General features: G+C 43.0%; 1 protein-coding gene across 1 annotated transcript in view; it reads right to left on the bottom strand.

The window, feature by feature from the left end:
- The window catches only part of lama (phospholipase B domain containing lamina ancestor), a 242,324-nt gene that overhangs the window by 203,998 nt on the left and 21,101 nt on the right, over positions 1 to 17,225 (bottom strand). The window contains exons 2-3 of the mRNA XM_080276085.1: positions 14,390 to 14,503; positions 6,235 to 6,370 (exon numbers count right to left, since the gene is read on the bottom strand). Of these exons, the coding sequence (XP_080132211.1) occupies positions 6,235 to 6,370; positions 14,390 to 14,503 (250 nt within the window). The remainder of the gene's footprint in view (positions 1 to 6,234; positions 6,371 to 14,389; positions 14,504 to 17,225) is intronic.

The raw sequence follows: 17,225 nt of genomic DNA, 5'->3' as shown, positions 1-17,225 counted from the left end.
CTCCATCCCTCCACCTCATCCTCGGTCTACCCCTCCCTCTCCCTCCCTCCACCTCACCTACATACACCCTCTTAGTCAGTCTTTCATTCTCCATTCTCTCCACATGTCCAAACCACCTCAGTGTATTTCTCCTAATCTTCTCAACCACATCCACATCTACCCCACAACGTTCCTTCACTTCTTCATTCGTCAACCTGTCCCTCCACGTCACTCCACATGCTCCTCTCAAGTAACTCATTTCCACTGCTCAGACAAATGAGGACAGTAATAAAGGATAGGATGTCTGGATGGAGGGCAGTAACAAGTGGAGTCCCTCAAGGCTCGGTGTTGGCGACAGTAATGTTCCTGATTTACGTAAATGATATGGTAGATGAAGTGAACAGTTATGCAAGTCTGTTTGCTGATGATGTAAAGATCTTGAGGAAGGTAGAGGTTGAGGAGGATTGTAAAATGCTGCAGGAAGATCTGGATAGGATACATGATTGGAGCCGGATGTGGGAAATGAAATTTAACGTAAAGAAATGTATTTGTTGGGTAATGAATTAATCACAAAAATGAGAGAAGAGAAAGATTTGGGAGTGCTGGTCCAAGATATTTTGTCACGTGAAAAGCACATTAACAAGATAGTTAGAGAGACTTATAAACTCTTGACTAACATAAGAGTAGCATTTCATTATATGGACGAGGAGATTTTGAAAAAATTGAGTGGCCATGATCCGCCCCAGGTTAGTATATGCAGCAGTAGTGTGGTCCCCATACAAAAAGAAAGATATAAACAAGATTGAGAGAATACAAAGAACAGCAACCAAGATGGTCCCCAATCTGGCAGATCTGTCATACAGAGAGAGGCTGGAAAAGCTGGATTTGCCTTCCTTAGAGGAAAGGAGAAAGAGGGGAGACATGATTGCAGTGTTCAGGATCATGGTGGGAGTAGATAAAACTGACCGAGAAGATCTGTTTTTATGGGATAAGAGAGCAACAAGAGGACATGGAATGAAATTGAAAAAGTCAAGCTGCTTGAAGGACATCAAGAAATATAGCTTTCCTTACAGAAGTATAGACTTATGGAATAGCCTGGACAAAGAGATCGTCCAGTCTAAAAACTTAAACGAGTTTAAAGCTAAATTTGACTTACTGAGATACAGCGATGGGAACCCACGAGCATAGCATATTTTGTGTGTATCACAATTACGTATATTGGGTAAACACATAAGTATTTGGAACGACTTAGACGAAAAGGTGGTGCAGGAGAAAAACATTCATGTGTGTAAAGGTAGACTAGATAAATGTGGATATGGAGACAGGACAACACAAGCATCACTCAATTCCTGTATAGTATACTACAAATAGGTAAATACACACACAAGTCTGGACAAAGAGATCGTCCAGTCTAAAAATGTAAACGAGTTTAAAGCTAAATTTGACTTATTCAGAAACAGAGACGGGACCCCACGAGCATAGCTCATTTCCTGTATATCTCAATTAGGTAAATACACACACACACACACACACACACACACACACACACACACACACACACACACACACACACTCAGAATACATTCACACTCATCTTTAGATTTAATAATCTTTCCTTTGGATATGAGGGCAAAGTTGCAAACCTTGTCCAGTGTAGTAATGACGCAGCATAGGCAAAATCTTTGTGCAATATTTTTTTCTGTCAACTAAAGGATTGTTTCACCGCAGAAGATGAACATAAACAAAGTTGCCAATGTGTGTTCATCCCCTCATCTCAGAGTGACTGTTCCCTTACTGGTCCCATCAACAGCCTTCTGTCTTTTTACATGTATTACTTCTTTATTTAGATTACAGTAAGAATGACTGTATATATTACAACTAAATAAAGAATGCAAAGCTAATGGATGCGGCAGTTCACGCTTATGTCGACAACATGTGTGTACACCATTTATGTACAGTACATAAACCCACACAGCCACCACACTTAGGAACCGACAGTACAGTAGGCCCAGTACCCCTCATTCTCAACTCATTGCTTTTGACCTTGATTTTTTTTTCTTTGTTCTCCTTTCCCTCTTACCCACTCATTTTTCTGAACCCATAATGGTTTTCAGTAGGACAGTTCTTTACTGGGCTCCTGAGCAATGTCTTGGTAACAACATTCTTTCACACAGAAACAGGCCAAACAACGAAGGAAATCTTGAAATAAAATTCATATTAATCTTTCTTCCATCCATATCCAATATCTTGATCTCGACAGTAAAACTTTGCATTGGTTTGGTATCAGAAAAAAATGCAAAAATCGGCAATATATCGGATCAGCGAATGGTATCTGTTACAGCATTAAAATATGGGGAGATCATGCTGCCAGGTGGATGTTACAGCTGCCCCACCCAGGGAGCAGAGAGTCACCAATTGTAGGCTCCTTGTCAGCACTCCCCATGGATTGTACAGTACAGTAATCCCTCCAAGACCCAACGTAATAGAGCCAAAGGTATGTCCGGAACTTGGGTTTGACTGAGACTTGGGAAAATGCCTCCTGGACAGGTACTTATGGATCCTGACCCAGCGTAACTCTGAAAACCACCCTAAACAACTCCCAACTGGACGTGCACAGCATCTATTTAAGACCCTAGTCACACAAATAAGGGACAGAAACCATAAAATAAATGAAAAGGAACCAGGGAATGAGGAATTAGAAGTGAATGTGGAAAATATTTAGCAGAGTACAGGGTACTTACAACACGTCTGTGGCCGTTACGAGATTTAACCCACCTTCTCTAAGGCTCTGACAGTGGTGAAAATGCTCTTGAAGCACGTACAGTAATCCAGTGTTGTGCTGCACTTACTCCTTTGCACTATGAATTATAATTGTTTAACACTGCACATTGTTCTTACTTGCGCCATGCCAGTTGCAACATGCCAATTTGCACTCTCCACTTAATCCTTTGCACTCTGAATTCTAGTTACTTAACATTGCACAACACTGTAAAATTCCCATGTGGTCTAGTGGCAAAAGTATTGCAGTTTATTCACTGTTTATTCACAAAAACGAGCACGTGAGGCAAACATGGCGACGAGTCATGATGGTAGTTAGGCGGACTCTGGGGAGGGGAGGAAGCAGGGGGGTGCTCTACTACGTGCGAAAACACAGCTGTTTGTCACTGTGCCGCAAATTTAAAGTAGGGATGAACACATATTGGCTTTTTTTTTTTTGGTGTCCAAGGACCCGAGCCCAAAATGTCTGGAACTTGGGGTGTCTAGGACTTGGGCGTCCGGGTCTTACAGGGCTTACTGTAATTCATAAACTATATCAAGATACAGTATTTTATATTTAGTAAATCTCCATTACAGTGATTTAAGCCTTTATGAGAATGGATATTTCCCTAAATAATCTGATACTGTGGGGGATTACAACACATAAAAAAGGTACACTTAATCCTTGAGTAACACGTTTTTTTTTTCTAATGTGCTCAGCATAATGCAATAGGTTATATCAGCACACGGAAAAACTTAAGCTCATGCCGGAAGTGAAATGGCCTGATAACAAAACCTGAAAGTTGCATGCGGTGATGGCACCAGCCAGACTCACCATCACTGGCCAGCTTACATCCGGGTACCTGTCCTAGGCACACTCAAGGACACATGGTTAGACGAAAATTAATGGGTTTCGCAATTTTAGGGGACAAAATGGAACGAAAATGTATGTTAATCAGAAAAAAATTACTTTCATCCATGTGTTCTTGTAAATTTGCATTCAGTTCCACATTCTTTGTTCAATTTCACGCTTCCCAACACATTTCGGACTTACTAAGCATACAGCTGTCTGTCCTTTCTCGTGCCTCACCAAGTTCTACCCCACATTCATATGGGTTTCACAATTTTAGGGGACAAAATAGAATGAAAATGTTTGCTATAAAAAAAAAAAAAAAATCAATCCATGTGTTCTAGTAAGGTAGCATTCAGTTCCACATTCTTCGTTTGATTTTGTACTTCCCAACACATTATGGACCAACTGAGCTTAAGGTTATCAGTCCTTTCTCCCACATCATCGAGTTCTACCCCACACTCACATGGGTTTCGCAGTTTTTGGGGACAAAATGGAATGAAAACGTCTGATAACCAGAAAAAAGGTATGATTGCAGTTTTGGACAGTCACAGCCCTCACTTGGGCTAGTTAGGTTTGTTTAGTTCGGTCAGGTTAGTTTAATTAGGTTAACTTAGTTGGGTATGGGTAGGTTAGGTTATCTGTTATGGTAGTTAGGTTTGGTTGGTTAGGTTAGTTTATTTAGGTTAACTTGGTTGGGTAAGGTTAGATTAGGTCAGAAGTAAAATTAGAATAACCTTGACTGTCCAGAAGTGTAAATTTAGTTAAACAAATTACTTTTTCATCCAGGTGTTCTCGTATGTTAGCGTCCAGTTCCACATTCTTCCTTCGATTTTGCGCTTCCAACACATTTTGGACCAACTGAGCATACGGCTCAGTTCTTTCTTGCATCTCGCCAACTTTACCCCACAGTGATATGGGTTTCACAATTTTAAGGTACAAAATGGAATGAAAATGTTTGTTAATCAGAAAAAAATTACTCTTCCATCCACATGTTCCCATAATTTAGCGTTTAGTTCCACATTCTTCATTCGATATCACGCTTCCCAACACATTTCGGACCGACTGAGCATACGGCTATCAGTCCATTCTTGCATCGCACCAAATTCTATCCGCGCTGTGCAGCAAGGTGCGTGCATGTGTGTGTGTGTGTGTGTGTGTGTGTGTGTGTGTGTGTGTGTGTGTGTGTGTGTGTGTGTGTGTGTGCTGAGTGAGGACTCTGACTCTTAGTCATGCCACGTGATCAGCCACAGCCACCCACAAAGAGGCGCATCTTCACATATGCCCAGAAGTAGCCTATGAGATGATAAAGGAGTTAGAGCATGGAAACAGGCAGGTAGAAATTTTGCCCAGAAGTATGAGATAGTAAAGGAGTTAGAATAGGGAATGAAGCAGGCAGAAATGGTGAAAATGCATGGCATGAATGAAAGCACCATCTAGATGATTTGGAAGGACCGGGAGAAGATCAAGAAGACTGTGCATGGGAAACCTGGTGATGCAAACCTGGCAGCAGTAAAAGTTCATAATATTGTCCCAAAGCTGACTGAGAACTCGCAGGGCTTTACGTGGAGCCCTATGCTTGGTCAGTTTGAAATGTGTTCATCCATCCATCCATCCATCACCCAATCCTACGTTGCCCCATGAAGAGCGTAGGAGCCTGGGGCTAGGCATGTTAGTCCTGATATTTAAGATGAGAGTGACCACCCTCATTCATCCCCGAGTGGCATTACGTGAACAACAAACCCCAACCACTCCTTGGATATAAACCTTCACCGGCTCAATCCGATTGGAGCGCCGTAATTACCCACTAAACCACCAGGGGCCAAAATTTGGTTATATGGTTACCACCCAGCATAGTAAATGGTTTCCTGGTGTACAGGAAACCATTTGGCTTGTCACTCTGCATAGAGTCACCCACAGGAAGAAGGAAGAGGAAAGAATGAAGGAAAGAAAGACAAAAGAGGGAGTGTAAAGTCACCCATAGGCAGAAGGACAAGGAAAGAATGAAGAAAATAAAGACAGGAGATGATGGAAGGAAAGAAGGATGGAGGAGAGGTTAAGAAGTGCAAAACTGAATGAAGAATGTGAAACTGAATGCTAACTTACATGAACAAATGGATGGAACAGCATCATTTTTCTGGTTGGCAAACATTTTTACTCCACCCCTAAAAGAATGAAACCCATAAATTTTTATCTAAGCATACAGCCTAATGTCCCTACCGAAGGCTGCATGATTCCAGAGAAGGTGAAACTTTATGACAACAACAACATTGTGGAGGACGGGCAGGGGGTGAGTGCCAGGGAGCTATGCATCAACAACACACGGGTACCCAGCCCACCTTCTGTTTTTGTTAATGCTATTTTTAATATCAATGAATGTTCTTAATTACAGTAGTTATATTTCATTCAGTGTTTTAACTGATGGCAGGTATAAGCAGGAGGTATTTTATGTGGGGTAGGGTGGTAAGAAAGGGAAAAAGTGAGAGTTTTGGAAAGTCGTCAGAATACATTGTACCGTTGTACATGGAAACGTATTGTTTGAGTGACGCGGGTGTGAGCAGCATGGTCCTCGTCCAGTCACCATTTTCTGTGTTAATTGAGGATTGAGTATAATATAATATGGTAATGTAAGATGCAAGTGAACCTACATTATGCCAAACAGGGCAGGTAGAACTCTTCTGGGCAATCATAGCTTTCATCCACAGGGTATTCTTCTTCAGGTAAATGCGCAGCTCATCACAAAACTTCTCAGACTTCCACTGACATATGCCCTCTAGAGTGTTCCTGTTAAGAAAATTACATATACCTGTACAGAAGTTATAAATCCAACAGAATACTATATTATTACAGTCTACAATCACATATCTAAGAATATGTAAAGCTCTCACTGGGAAAGTAATCTATCTATCTATATACCTAGGCTGCTTCCCCCAAGGAAAGGGAGGTAGCCGAGACAAGACGACACACTCCCAATTTACTCATCCACTCAAAACACATTCATTCGCATCCTAGCCCCAAAGGGGAGAAGGGACAAATCCTCACCACAATGCCGTTTTCATGTATATATTACTATCCCGTCAAAAAATTATGATGGGACAGTAATATATACATCACTGCAATTTGAGAAAATCATGAGTAATCTTTGTGTACTGCTACACTGTTATACTGTTAACCCATATAATTTTAATGATTACAGCACCAAAAGATCAAAGACATAATGTAAATCTGTGCTATAAACTAATGTTTCTGATTAATAAAATATCCTTCCTGATACCATTTAATACAATGTATGTCCAACTATGGTTGGGTGCTGGGTGGCACCTCCCTCCACTCAGATTGCACAAAGCAGACATCTCCCACTCTACACCCTCAATGTTTACTATTGAGTACTTGTAACTACAAGAGGATTGACTGTAGCACCAGTCAAACAGAGCGGTACTCCCAAGAGGGATGAAAAGTTGATGATAGGGACAGCTGGAGCACCTGTTTCATCAGCCCTTAGGACGGGCTTCTGACCACCTCTCTTTGCTGAATCTTTTCAGTGTTCCAGGAACACAGGGAGTAGGCCAGCATGCTCTCCAATACAAGGTCCTCTGTCAACACCGCACTACATGCACATTTCACTAAATTTATAATTCAAAATTTAAGAAAAATGGCATCCTAACACCAAGCCTAGGAGTCTCAGGGGGTGGGGGAGCATAAAAGCCCCCATCATCCACCCCTTTCCTCTCCAATACAAGGTCATCTAACTGTCAACACCAAACTACATGCACATTACACACTAAATTTATAATTCAAAATTTAAGAAAAATGGCATCCTAACACCAAGCCTAGGAGTCTCAGGGGGTGGGGGAGCATAAAAGTCCCCATCATCCACCCCTTTCCCAGTGACAACCAAGCAAGATGCCTGGAGGCATTCTCTGACTCACTCTATATTCATTTCTGCAACATTCATGGCCTCTCCTCTAACTTTCTCTCTGTTGAACACCACCTCTCCTCCTCTGTCACCAAGACTCAGCTGTCTGAGGCGTCCTGATAGTAAACCTTTCTCTGTATCCTCCTTTCTCTATACTAACTTTAAAGCCAATGGTGGATGTATCAGAGGTAGACTGCGAGATAATGCTGATTTTATGTGTACGGCGTGTCCGGGTGAGCAGGTGGAGATTGTCAGACGTGAAAGGATTGAACTTGCTGGTGAATCTCTTGAGTGTGTGGAAGAGTTTTGTTATTTGGGAGACATGTGTGCTGAAGGTGGGGCTGGAGCTAGCTCTGTGGCTAGGGTGAGAAGTGGTTGGAAGAAGTTCAGGGAGCTCTTGCCTCTCCTGACACTGAGAGGACTCTCCCTACGTGCTAAGAGGTCTTTGTAGATAGATGTGTTAGGAGTGTAATGCTGTATGGTAGTGAGACCTGGGCAGTGAAGGAGGAAGATATTCGCCGGCTCAGACGTACAGAAATGACAATGATTAGGTGGATGTGCAGTGCGTCCCTGCGTCCAAGGCCTGGAGGGGCTGGGTTTACGATGGAAGAGTTGAGAGGTAGGATGGGACTGGAGTGTATTGGTGTTGTGATGCAGAGAGGTAGATTGAGATGGTTTGGACATGTGGAGAGGATGGGGGAGGATAATAGGGTGAGGAAGGTGAGAAGTGTTAATACTGGGGGTGGGGTTATGAGGGGCAGACTGAGAAAGACATGGGACAAGGTCATTAAGTGTGACCTCAGGGTTAAGGGACTGAACAGGGAGTCTGCAATGGTTCATGCAGCGTGGATAGCCGCCATTAGGTGACCAAGGCCAACACATGCAAGCATGTTGGAGTCTTTAAAAACGAAAAACGAAAACGAAACTGGCACTAATTATTATGAAAAGTGCAAAATTACAGTATTATGAAAAGCACTAGATCAAGTGCCAACAGCGCCAAACTGGCCGATCGGCTCAGCATATGTGCCGGAAGTGCACAGAACATTTGTAATTGGACTATTTATGAGAACCGCCGAAAGACTGGAAATACCATAAGATCAGATGCTGAATGAGAAGACTTTTACTGTATCTTACTCTTGTGTTCCTGAACTTGAATCTTCTGAATTCTCTACTTTCTGGCTTTGGTTACCCTGTCATTCTCTGACTAAATATAACTGTGCTATTTACTTTTCCAATAATTCTACTGACTATGAAAAATTCTTTGACTATCTTACTTCTAACACGGAACACATTCAATAAAAATCTCCTTTTGAAATCTCCATCCTAGGTGATATCAATGTTCACCAAAACCTTTAGCTCTACTCTCCATTCACTATTCCACCAGGTGAACAAGATATCTTTTCTATCATTAACGACCTAGAGCAGCTTGTACAGCATCCTACCCATATCTCTGACTGCCTTGGAGTGGGTTCCAACATACCTGACCTCTTTCTAACTACTAATCCTTCTGCTTATGCTGTTAATCCTTTCTCTCCTTTGGGCTCCTCTGATCACCTCATCACCTTAACCTGTCCTATTGCTCCAGTAAGGCCTATATACCCTCCCAACAAGCAGTGGCTGTGGCCCTTTGGAGCTGCTAATTGGGAGGCTCTCGGGCAGTACTTCTGTGATTTTCCCTGTAACTGCTGCCATGGGCAAGAGCCATCTGAGTGTGCCTTCAAGTTATTCTCTCAGGCACAGGAGCATACATTTCTTTTGCTTATCCTGTGACTAATGCACACACACACACACACACAAAAAAAAAAAAAAAAAAAAAAAAAAAAAAAAAAAAAAAAGTTTAATCAGGCTTGTTCTAATGCTGTCCACAAAAAGGAGAGGGACTACAAAAGATACCAGAGCCAACTCACCCCTGAATTTCATCTCTCATATTTCTGCCCGTAATTCTGTTACGTCTATCCTTTGCTCTACTAAAAATAATTTCATTCATAATAAATGCTCTGAACTCTCCAACTAAAATTCTTCCCCCTCCTTCTGGCACCTTGCCAAAAACCTTTCTGACAACTTTACCTTATCATTCTTCCATCCTCTTTTCCACTCTGATGGCCCTGTAGCTGTTTCTTCTACTGATAAAGCAGAAAGTGGTAGGTGGGACCGCTAGTGGTAGGTAAGGGTGCTAGTGGTAGGTGGGGGTGCTAGTGGTAGGTGGGGGTGCTAGTGGTAGGTGGGGGTGCTAGTGGAAGGTAGGGGCACTCACCATCCACTCACTTGAAGTAGTGCTGCTCTCGGGTGACTGCCCTATCCTCTCTTCCTTCCTTCTTTCCATCCTTCCTCTTCTGTCCTTCTTTCGTTCATTCTTTCCTCTTCCTTCTGTATAAGGGTAACTCTATACTGAGTGACTAGCCAAATGGTTCCTGTACACAAGGAAACCATTTACTATGTTAGGTGGTAACTACACTGTATACAGTATAACCAAATTATGGTGTCTGGTGGTTTAGAGAGTAATTAAGGCACTTCAATCGGACTGAGCCTGGGCAGGTTTATGTCCAAGGGATGGTTGCAGTTTACTGCTCACATAATGCCATTCACGGATGACAACTTAACCCCTAAAAGACAGGTGTCCGCATATGTGGTCAAGTACCCCCCACACCCCCAAACAAACCCCACCCACCCCAACCCTCTACCACCACACCCACACACCACTTGCCACCCACCCCCACTCTGACCCTCCCACCCTGACCCCCCACCCTCCCCTCACCACCCCACCTCCAAACCCCCATCGCCCCCAACTCCCCCCCACCGTCCCCCCAATAACCTTCACAGCTCCCTGCCACCTCTAACCCCCACACTCCCATACCCTCCCCACCCCCACCCCCATGCCCCCCACAACCCCCAATCCCCTAAACCACTTCCCCACCACCCTCCACTCCCCCCACTGCCCACCACCATCCCCACCACCCCCTATCCCCAAACCCCCTACCATCATCCCCCTACCTCTACCACCCTCCCCCTACACCCCCACCCCCTACCCTCTTCCACCCCCACCCCCACACCCCCCAAACAACCCTACCCCTCCAACCCCCATTACCACCCTCACCTTTTTCCCCCCACCCCCCTCCTGACCACCCACTTAACACCTCCACCCATAATCCCCCACCCTCACCCCTCACCTCCCCCAAGCACCCAGTCCCCATCCCTGCACCACCCCACAACCTCCACACCCCCCCACACCTCCCCCCCACAAATCCCCCACCATATCACACCCGCCGATTATGCCCGTCCTGAGTGTATGTCAAAACATTCCGATGACCGTCTTTTACGGGTTAAATGTCAGGATGAACTTGCCTAGCCCTGGGCTCCTATGCTCCTCATGGGGTAACATAGGACTGGATGATGAATGATAAAGCGGAACTCTACGCTCAAACTTTCTCCTCCAATTCCACCATTGATGATTCTAGGGCTGTTCCTCCATCACTTCCCCCCTCTGACTTCATCAATGCTGACATTCAAGTTTCTTCAATTGATGTATTTTCTGCCATCACTGGCCTCAATACTAACAAGGCATGTAGACCTGATGGTGTCCCTCCTGTTGTTCTCAAGAACTGTGCTTCTGTGCTTACACCCTGCCTAAGCAAACTCTTTCGCCTTTGTCAGTCAACTTGTACCTTTCTTTCTTGCTGGAAGTTTGCTCCCATTCAGCCTGTCCTAAAGAAGGGCGAACATTCCCATCCCTCTACCTATTACCCAGTTGCTTTAACATCCTGGTTTTTAAAAGTTTTCAAATCTACTCTTTAAAAATTTATAAGCACCTTCCCTATCACAACCTTCTTTCTGATCGTCGGTATGGGTTCCATCAGGGTCGCTCCACTGGCGAACTTCTCACCTACCTTTCAGACTCCTGGTCATTCTCCTTTTGGGACTTTGGCGAAAGCTTTGCCACTACACTTTATTATCTCAAAGACTACTGATCAAGTCCGGTATAAATCTTTAATTTTCAAACTGCCCCCTTATGTTTCTATCCTTCTATCTGTGCTTTCATCTCTAGCTTCCTTTCTGGTCATTCTATAGCTGGTTGTAAAAAAAACCATCCTACAATTTCTAGAATATTAATAGTGGTGTTTCTCAGGGCTCTGTCCTATCACCAACTGTCTTCCATCCACTGATCAGTGACCTTCTAAGCCATATATCTAACCATATCCACTCAAACACTGATGACTCCACCCTTTACCTTTCAATTCGCTTCTTGCAGAGTCCTTCTCAACAATCGCTTCAACAAACCAGGGATGAGGTTATAGCATACCTAATGTATGACTTGGCTCATATCTCTGATTAGTGTAAAAGTAACCATGTTGTTTTTAATGCATCAAAAACTCAGTTCTTACATTTTTCAACTTGCCAAAATCTTCCTCAGGAGTATCCTCATATTTTTAACAATGTTCAACTCAATACTGCATCATCACTGAACATACTTGACGTTCATTCTCTCAGGATTTATCTTGGGAAGATCATACTACCTCTCTTGTAAAATCTGCTTCCAAGAGATTAAGTGTGCTAAGTCCACTCTTTGACTTCTCAACTCCCATACAACTGTTGCCTTTATATACAGGTTTACTTCGCCCGTGTGGAGTACAGTACAACTCTCGTGTGGGGAGGATCCCCACATATAGTCTCAGCAAGGTGGAATCAAAGGCTTTTCGTCTCATTAATTCTCCTCTCTTTATTGGCTCCCTTCAGCCTCTTTCTCTTCACCGCACTGCTGCACCTTTATCTCTTTTCTATCACTACTTCAATGGTCACTGCTCCTCTGAACTGTCTACTTTCATCTCTCCAGCCATAGCAACCGTCTAGCAACAGACTCTCATCCCTTTTCTGTCCAATTCTCTAATGCAAAATTAACCATTACTCCCAGTCCTTCACATATGCAACAAGTCAACTCTAAACTGTCTTCCTGTGTCTGTATTTCCTACTGTTTATGACCTCCAGTATTTCAAATGCAGTGTGTCCAGGTATCTCAAAATGAACGAATCTTGAATTTGGCTCTGTTATTTTTTATTTATTTATTTTTTTGTGGGAACTATTTGTGGGCTTCTGGCCTCTGGTTCCTTCTTTCTTGCATTAAAAAAAATGAATAATCTATCTATCTATCTATCTATTGCCAGACGCCTCAATCCCGTTTGGGGTGGCCACAAACAAATCGCCTCCAAGTCGCCCTGTCCCCTGCCATTTCACTGCCCTGCTCCTAACTCACACCCCCCTCTCTCATACACCTCTCCACCCCATCCCTCCATCTCATCCTCAGCCTCCCCCTCCCTCTTCCCCCCTCCACCTCACTCACATACACTCTCTTCGTCAGTCTTTCACCCTCCATCCTCTCCATATGGCCAAACCACCTCAGTGTGTACCTCATAACGCTTCCTATCACATCCACATCCACACCACAACGCTCCTTTATATCCTCATTTGTCAGCCTGTCTCTCCATGTGACTCCACAGGCTCCTCTTAAATAACTCATTTCCACTGCTCTCACTCTTGACTTGTGTCCTTCCAACAACGTCCAAGCTTCACTTCCGTACGTTAGAGTTGGTATCACAATACTGTCATGTAGTAACTTTTTCACTTCCATGCTCACTTCCCTGTTTCTTATCACTGCTTTCAAAGAACCAGCAACCTTTCGTCCCTGCTGTACTCTTTCAAGCATTTCACCCTCCAAACCTCCATCCTTACTCATCACACTACCCAAGTACTTAAACGTACTCACATTTTCTAATTCCTCACCATCCAACCTCGCTGTACATTCACTGACTTCACCTCTCTCAAAGACCATCACTTTACTCTTCTCTACATTCACCTTTAGATTCAGTTCCTTACACACTCTCTCAGACTCATCCACCAAGCCTTGCAGCTCCCCTTCGTCTTCACTCAACAACACAGTATCATCTGCAAACAACAGTACAGGGAGTTTCCAAACACTATCCTCTCTCACCAGGGCCACTCCAACATCCACTACCCTACCTTGTACCTCTTTTATTACCCCATCCATGTACAGATTAAACAACCATGGAGACATGACACATCCCTGTTTCAAACCAACTTTCAAAGAGAAAAATTCACTTAGTTCACCATCCACACGCACTGCAGCCTTCGCACCATCGTACATACTCTTCACAGCATTCAACAACTTCCCATCTACTCCATATATTCTTAACACTTTCCACAATCCTTGTCTATCCACCCTGTCATATGCTTTCTCCAAATCCATGAAAGCCACATACACCTTCTTTCCCTTCTCCAGAAACTTTTCCACTAAAGATCTAAGAATGAATATCTGATCTACACAACCTCTTCCCTTCCTAAAGCCTCCCTGTTCTTCTCCAACTAATTTCTCTGTTCTTTCTCTAACTCTGTCAATAAGTATCCTACCATACACTTTTCCTATTATACTAAGAAGACAAATGCCCTTATGATTACCACACACTTCTTTTTCCCCTTTTCCTTTGTACAAGGGAATAATAATACCTGACTTCCAATCCTCCGGGACTCTACCTTCCTCCCAGGCCAATCTGCACATCTTCCACATCCATTCTACTACTATCTCTCCCCCATGCTTCAGCATTTCACCACACACTCCATCAATTCCTGGGGCTTTCCCCGATTTAACTTTCTTCATTGCTTTCACAACTTCTATCCTACTGATTTCTTCCTGTCTTCTCACCTCCCTCCTTCTCCCAGCCATTCCCCAGCCACTTATACTCGCATTACTTCCATCCTCTACGTTCAACAATTCCTTAAAGTGTTCTCTCCATCTGAATAAATTAAGTAATAAAAAAAACAAAAAAACAATACAGGTACGATGCAGTAGTGGGTGCGTGTGTGTGTTTTTTCACCCTTACCTGTATGCTTTATAGATCATGTCATGGGTGAGTGCCCCTTCAGCCAGACCAGCAGCATATGCCTGCACTGCATCAGGAAACTTTGGATTACTCCTCACCTCCAAGTAGCCCCACCTGAAACAGAAATTTTTATTCATGTTACTGTAATGAATGCATTAAACTGCTACTGGTAACAAGAGAATAATATCATTATGCATAACTGTTATATTTAGGAGTACAACATTATCACCCTAACTTTCCTTGTTCTTGTTCTTTATCTTGAAATATTTTTTCACCACAACCTTACTATTCTGATTTGTACACCCCTGCCCTGATCCACCAGTCACCATCATCCCTGCTGATCCAGTCAACATCTCTCCACCTATTCTAACCCTTTTCACCCTCTACATCCAATATCTAACAGAAATCTCTCTGAAATCACACATGCCAACCCCTCATACAACACCTATCTTCACAGGATGTACTGGTGATTACCCTGTCTCACCACCTACTACCATCACAGCCCATACTAACGACTTTTCTCTGCCCATCTCATCCATTTTTTGCTTCTCTAACAAATATTCAACTGAATTAACTTTCAACTGAATTATATGTTGCACATGGAATCACAGCCTGATCACCATTACATGATGCTTGTCTCACTGACACTGCTGGATTAATTTGGTGGCCATACTGCAGTACAAGATATTTTGTAACTTTTTCAAAATCTGTATACTGTACAAAAAACAACTACATTATTCATACATACATCATCAAATCCTGTGTTGCCTCATGAGAAGCATAGGAGCCTGGGGGTAGGCAAGTTGGTTCTGACATTTAAGATGAGAGTAACCAGAGGCACATATTCCTGAGCAGCATTACGTTAGCAATAAACCCCAACCACCCCTTGGATATAAAACTGCACACATTCCTGAGCAGCATTACATGAGCAATAAACCCCAACCACCCCTTGGATATAATCCTGAGCAGCATTACATGAGCAATAAACCCCAACCACCCCTTGGATATAAAACTGCACAAGTTCAATCCACTTGGAGTGCTGTAATTACCCATGAAACCATCAGGCGTCATAGTTTGGTTATATGGTTACCACCCAGCATAGTAAATGATTTCCTGGTGTACAGGAAACCAATTAGCTTGTCACTCAGTGTTGAGTCATGCATAGACAGAAGGAAGAGGGAAGAAAGAAGGAAAAAGAGACAGAAGAGGAAGGAAAGAAAAAAGGAGGGAAGAGAGGAAAGAGCAGTCACCCGAGAGCAGCACTACATTGAAAGAGTGGATGGTGAGTGCCCCCACCTACCGCTCACCATTACATTATACTCACAAGAATCAGATTTGTCATGTTCGGTCAGAGATAATATTCACCTTATATTTTGCCTCTTACCTTTCACTTTCCTCTGCTTGCTAACATTCCTATGCTGAGAGAGGACTGATATGCTTCTCTGGCCACAGATGATTTTCTTTTATGTGATGTATGTGTGGACTGGAATTAGTGGTGAACTTTTGTCCCTGACTATTCCTTCATAAGCTTGGCCCTACAGGGATTTGATGGATTTCAAAGGATCTGAAAGAGGCTGATAAATGAACTGAAACAGCTCTCAATTGATCTGCTTGAGTCAGAACATGGGTGAATGGATGTAAGCAGACCTTAAAGGATGAGAATGGACCTGATTTGCCTTATGGCAATAAATGGATCACTTCTGATTAAACAACTTAAACTGACATGACTTAACCTGGGTTTTGCCTGCTAACATAGCTGACCCAAGCATGACCCATTCCCCTACTTACAACCTTGTCACTTTGTACTGTATGCAAACTGATTCTGGTGCTATGCCCCCCCAAGACATTTCAAGTCAACTGTGCAATGACATCACATCATGACAGTATTTACTGTTTTATACCTATTTAAATTAACTATCTTATGTTTGTCTTACCTCAGTAAAGTATGTCCTTATAATGTACAGTACTAGCGCATCATTAGACAAGCTGGAGTCTATCTATCTATACCAGACGCCATAATCCCACAAGGGGTGGCCATTTGTTTTTGAGTTAGTTGTTTTATGGGGAGGGGCATTAACCCTCTACCAATCCATCTGCTGACATGTATGGAACACATGTGGGTTGGTTGTACTGTTACCACCCAGTGTTGTAAATGGTTTCCTGGCTTACATAAAGCCATTAGGCTTGTCACTCAATGTACAGCCACCTGAAAAGGAAAGAAGAGTAATAAAAAGTGACAGGAAAGATGGGAGAAACAAGATGAGAGGATGACAGACACAAAAAAAGAATGATACAGGTAACAGAAGCAGTTGGCAGCACTACATCAAGTGAGTGGATGATGGTCAACATCACATGCTGGGGTCATAAGTGATTTTCAATGGGATAGTGGTGACCAGGTTAGAGTTTTGGCCAACACATCTGCTGACAATGTTAGCTGCTTTAACCCCTTGTATGCCATGTGGGGTAAGATTGACACAACACATTTTTTAAATGATGCCATTCAGCCACTTATTGTTTTGGGGATCTGGTGAACCATGACTTGTTTGTCTTTGGTCAGTGTATAAGCACACAACATTTGAGTGGAAAGACTCTTACAGTTCAGGAGTTAGGAGGGCGCAAACATCACTGGGGGTCATCCGGCACTCCACCTAGCATTCAATGTAACTTTTTTTTTTTTTTTTTTTTTTTCAAGATTCTTGATATTACTGACCATATCACTGAATGTTGAGATGTTCTAGAGACAGCAGGGGAGAATCTAGAAGATCTTCCCATTTCTGATGCTGATAATGATACCTGCAGTGATTTATCTGATGTTAAAGTCATTCAAGGGTTTTCA

Source organism: Coenobita brevimanus, chromosome 64 (genome assembly GCF_032717465.1).
Source record: "Coenobita brevimanus isolate Jiangsu-jjx chromosome 64, ASM3271746v2, whole genome shotgun sequence".
Taxonomy (NCBI): Eukaryota; Metazoa; Arthropoda; class Malacostraca; order Decapoda; family Coenobitidae; genus Coenobita; species Coenobita brevimanus.
This window is presented reverse-complemented; position numbering and strand designations above follow the sequence as displayed.